At 33.5% G+C, this 5,000-nt stretch overlaps 1 protein-coding gene across 1 annotated transcript in view; it reads right to left on the bottom strand.

The window, feature by feature from the left end:
- Positions 1-191: 191 nt before the first annotated feature.
- The window catches only part of LOC125025697 (U3 small nucleolar ribonucleoprotein protein MPP10-like), an 8,828-nt gene continuing 4,019 nt past the window's right edge, over positions 192-5,000 (bottom strand). Inside the window, exons 5-10 of the mRNA XM_047613816.1 lie at positions 4,862-5,000; positions 3,040-3,224; positions 2,351-2,488; positions 1,362-1,470; positions 719-936; positions 192-398 (exon numbers count right to left, since the gene is read on the bottom strand). The exon at positions 4,862-5,000 is cut by the window's right edge and continues 36 nt beyond it. Coding sequence (XP_047469772.1) covers positions 252-398; positions 719-936; positions 1,362-1,470; positions 2,351-2,488; positions 3,040-3,224; positions 4,862-5,000 — 936 coding nt within the window. The 3' untranslated portion in view covers positions 192-251. The remainder of the gene's footprint in view (positions 399-718; positions 937-1,361; positions 1,471-2,350; positions 2,489-3,039; positions 3,225-4,861) is intronic.

Here is a 5,000-nt window from a genome sequence, read left to right as displayed (position 1 = left end):
TTATGGTTTTATCTATGTTAAGTGATGCACGGATACATAAAGATTTTTAAATGTTTTAAACAGTATTGCCCTACATTTATTCTAGTATACATTACTGCAAGATCATATGAACAAAAAGTATATACACAATAAGTAGTATAAGAATACTTTTCTTTTTGATATCAGGATATGATCAAGAAAAAGTTTTAAAAATCAAATCAACCTTTATTATATCAATATAAACAAGTTCTTTAGCATTCATCATTAACAGCCTATAATAATATTTTAGAAGCAGATAACCCATGATCAGTTTTCTTCTTCTTCTTGCTCGTAGGTTTATTACCCCCAGACACATTATCTTGTAATTGTTTGAAGAATGCCTGTGAGGTCTTCATAGTCTTATTTTGTTGCCCATCAAGCTGGAAAGAAAGTAAACATATATCAAGATACATACTAGAATAATTGTACATGTTAACGATCAACACCCATTACTGATTAAAAAAGAGAATCAGGCACTTATTTTTCCTCTACAAATGTGAAACTGATGTATGCCTCATTTGTTATTAAGAATCACTCTCTCCGAGGTGAACAAATACCACAGGAAGAGATACGGAAGAGAAAATAATTAATTCAAAGATATTAAACTGGAAAAAAAAAAGACAAACACTAGAATCCAAATGACCTCTACGTCTATTTACTTCCGAAGTTCCTCGTTCTGGCTTACGCTTTCCCGACTTACCATTTTCACGTGTCCGGCCTTGACTGCCTTCTCAACCACCTTCAGCATTGAGGAGGCATTGAGTTTCCCATCTGGCCCAGCCTTCTTCAGCTTCTCCTTCAGTTTCTTGTCCTGCACAAGGGCCCTACTCTTCTGGTGCTGCTTCTTCTTGCGTCGTTCACGTTTCTTGTCTGTTGCAGTCCGTTCATCCTTTCCTACTAGCTCTCCTTGGACTGGAGCTATAAAGTAAATAAAGATATAAATAAGTAAGTTAATAATAATAAAATGAATAAATAAATAAATAAAACTTAACTAATTTAAAAGAATAACAAATATACTAATCTAAAAGATTTAACTTGTGATATTCAATGCATCTGGACCATTACACAGAAGATATGACTAATGAATAATCTGATGACTCTCTTTAAATTTGTAGAATTCATGGAAATTATCATCACAGTTAATGTACTTCTAAACAGAATTTAGGTAAATAATTTACACTGCAATTTTCTAAGCAGATATTTGGCAATATAAAAAAAAAACTTTTTTTTTTTTTATCCCGTTAACCTTTCACATTACAATTCAAAATCTCCAGGGAACTACAAATAAACAGAAAAAAATGGCAAATATCATTACAACAACCAAAATAAACATGCACACCCACCCATGATTTCCTGTGGAGCCAAAGTCGATGCATCACTCATAGCGAGAGGCGTTGCTTCCTCAATGCTAATGGCCGGCAAGTTGCTCTTGATCTTCACCTCGGGTTGAACCTGAAATGCCGAGAAAAACCATTAATTTTCACTGATCAAAAAGATTGCTTTATTCTATCACACACACACATCAACAAATTTGCATATTTTTAAAGTGGTCAAAGGTATTTTCAGCCAATAAATGTGGTATTAGGAAAAAAAAAAAAAAAAATTAAATATAAAAGTGTATTCAAATAAAGAAAGTGTAGTAGTAAACAAGCATTTATTTTTCTTTATTCAAACTCCTTACATTTTGCAAACTATTTACAAATAGATTTAAAAATCAGAAAACAGTCAAACAAAAAGTATAGACAAATAAAAAATAATCTACACACAAGTAAATAAATAATAGTCTATCAACTTACAGATCAGTAAAAAGCAAAATCACAAATCGGCAATCAACCCATTGCCGACGGGCATGGCATCTACAAACATGTCATGCCCACTGTGAGTTTACTTGTTTAATTGTTTTTACACATAGATGGCTACACTTGTACAATGTCAATTGTACTGAGCCAATTATGAGTACTGCCTGTCTCACCCGTTTACCCTTTTCATTGATTTATGAAAATATTTTACGTTATCTTATTTTGCTGTTACTAATGTTTATAACATTATAGTAATTATAATGTTTATAATAAAAATAATGCCATCGATATTCTAGGCACTAATAAAAAATATGTTTTTCCTACCAATTCAAGGAAGGTGAAATCAGGTAAGTTCACAAGGTCTACTAATTGACTCCATTGTGGCTAAGCACTAGCAGATCCATCTATGTACAGAGACATTTCACAAACATATAAAAAATGAGAACAGCATTTTCCCCACTTTGATTTATTTTCACCCGCAGCAATGGGTTAAAATCATAGACAAACAAAACAAAAATGGAATCATAGTGTACCTGCTTGGGCATGTAGTGGAAGTTCGCCAGCATGTCCAGCTGAGAAAAGAGACTGTCCATTCTTTCTCGGATCTCCTTGTGTTCTCTGGTCTCCTCTTCGTCCTTCTTGCTGCTCCCTTCATTTTGTTTTATGTATTCCTAAAATAATTCAGAAAAACATTTTCTAAATATAAGAAGTCTATCCATTACCATTTAATGAAAACGTTATTAAAAGTGCAAATAAATATAAAAATAAATAAACAAATCAAATCAAATATCCCTAACAAATTTATCTGAAATGTACACATATTCACATGTGTGTATCAACATTTTACCCAAAAGGATTTTTTCAAAGAGGAATGTTTTTGGAAAGAATGTGATGTGATATAAACTTAAAGAATCATTAACATGTGTTCTTATCACCATGACAAACATGTATCAGCAGGATCAAGAACATGAACTAAAGCCTTTAGATGCAAGTTAATATATCAGGGGCTCCAACCACAACATCTCTTCTCCTGGCATGGAGTAGCCTGAGTGGAAAAGACTGCTCTGACCTGCCTTTCCTCTTCCTTAACTTCTAACATACCTTCCCTCCTCTATCTAAAACCTAGAATATCAATATTATTGTCTCATCTTTCAACAAACTTTCATGGTAAATAGTGGGTCTTTCTACCATTTCTACAACTTTTTGTCATTCCCTGCCTCACCTGCTCATAAATTTCAGCAAGACTTTGCTTGGACTTCTCCTGGTCCAGAAGAAGCTTTTTCTTGAACTCAAAGGGATCAGCTGCAACCTTCACTTTACGTTCTACATCATCAAAGGCTTTACTCCGGATACGGCCCAATATAACCCTTTCAAGGAGGGTTGTTATGTCTTCTGTTATGACTGGTTCTGAAAAGTAACACATCAAGTAAAGGTTAGAAGTGGGGAGGAAAAAGAAAGAAAGAGAGAAAAAAAAAAATCTTTCAGGGGCCTAAATTTACTTTTTAGTGTCACATAACTAGAGTCAACAAATGAATGTAATCAGATAGGCAGTTTGGCAGACATCTCCCAGTCACAAATCTTGAATTTTAAGAAAAGTGTGGTAACCCTTGAAGATGTCCCTACTCTTAGAAGGGGCCAACCTGGAATTTTGGAGGCAGAATTTTGCGGCATAACTGAGTTATATGTTAATTTTTGCATTGAGGAGTCTCCCTTAAACCAATGTCAGCAGGTTTATTTACTGTCCCCTTTAGATTTGAGTGAGTTTTGTTACATACAAATGGCTTGACGTATGCTCTGCAGCAAGGAGTCTATCATTTGCCCTAGTGACTGATACTGATTTCCCCATTCCTTGAATTTGCAGGAAAATGTGTTTTTCTTTCCAATACTATTAATTATCCACAGGCATTGTTATCATTCTTATTGTTATTATGATTATCAAATTGTTATTAAAATCTTAATAACATCAAAAACAATAAAATAATAGAAGAGAAGCTTTCAAAAAATGAAGGAAAAGGGTAAAACAATGAGATAAATAAGACTAATAGGTGACTCCTCGGTGACTAAGCACTTGTAGAGCCATCTAGATATAAAGACAAAAGATAAACTTCTTATTACAATGGGCATGGCATTGTAGTCTTGCCACCCACTGACATTGGGTTAAGCTTCCCATGTCTATACCTGAGATTTTGAAGAGGTAAACATATACCCCTAAATTGTAGTTTTTGGGATTAAGTTAAAAAAATAAAACATTATATTATAATACACAGTATTTACATACAGTAAAATATCACATGCATCCATTAAATATATACCTTTCTACATAAATGGGGCAATTTTGTTGACATTTACTCTATTTACTTTATATAAACCAGAATAGAACCCTTTTTATGGTTGTCCATAAAATTTTTATATCATACTATATAGTAACTGATATATTGTAAAGCAGCAAATGCATCCACTGATTATATGCCCTTTTTACACAAAATGAAGCTATTTTGTTATTATTTGAAATTTATTTGTTTGTCTGGCAGATTTACAAAAAACAAAAATATCTTTACTTCATAGGAAATCAGACACTTTATTTCTAATCTTGTATCCTTTTGTTTACTTCAATCCCCTTTGACCTTGCAATCCCCGATCCTCCATAAAGTCTAAACAGATCTGAGGAAACATCAGAGGTTTCCGCATTGGACATGAGTACAACATCAGCTGTTAAACTCGTATGATTCCTGCATTTTCACATTTGGCTTGGCACACTTCACAGGTAATGTTTTCTAAACTCATTTGTTGATTTGAATTAGACTACTAAATGATACCAAAGAAGAATTAAAACAGAAATAAGACTGGCCATCATCTCACAAAGACTTGCCCTAACAATAATAATTTAAGAGATAAATTCACATTTATATTCACATCTAAACATCTATGGGAACATATAGATACAGATGAACACAGCACTCATAAAACAAGAGTAGATCACACTTGTAGACTCATCATGCATATTAACTTCTTATTAATAGGACTGCAAGCAATATGAATCTTACTTTGTTTAACTCCAATATTGTAGTCCATCTGTTCTTCCAGTGCTGAATTTTCTGGCCTGTTAGCGGCTGAGATTTCTCCTCGTAGATGCCATGGCTTTTCTGTAAGGACATCTTCCTCGAGGGTGTCGATCAATCGCAA

The sequence above is a fragment of the Penaeus chinensis genome, chromosome 5, assembly GCF_019202785.1.
Source record: "Penaeus chinensis breed Huanghai No. 1 chromosome 5, ASM1920278v2, whole genome shotgun sequence".
Lineage (NCBI taxonomy): Eukaryota > Metazoa > Arthropoda > Malacostraca > Decapoda > Penaeidae > Penaeus > Penaeus chinensis.
The sequence above is the reverse complement of the archived record's forward strand: the minus strand, read 5'-3'. Positions and strand labels throughout refer to the sequence as shown.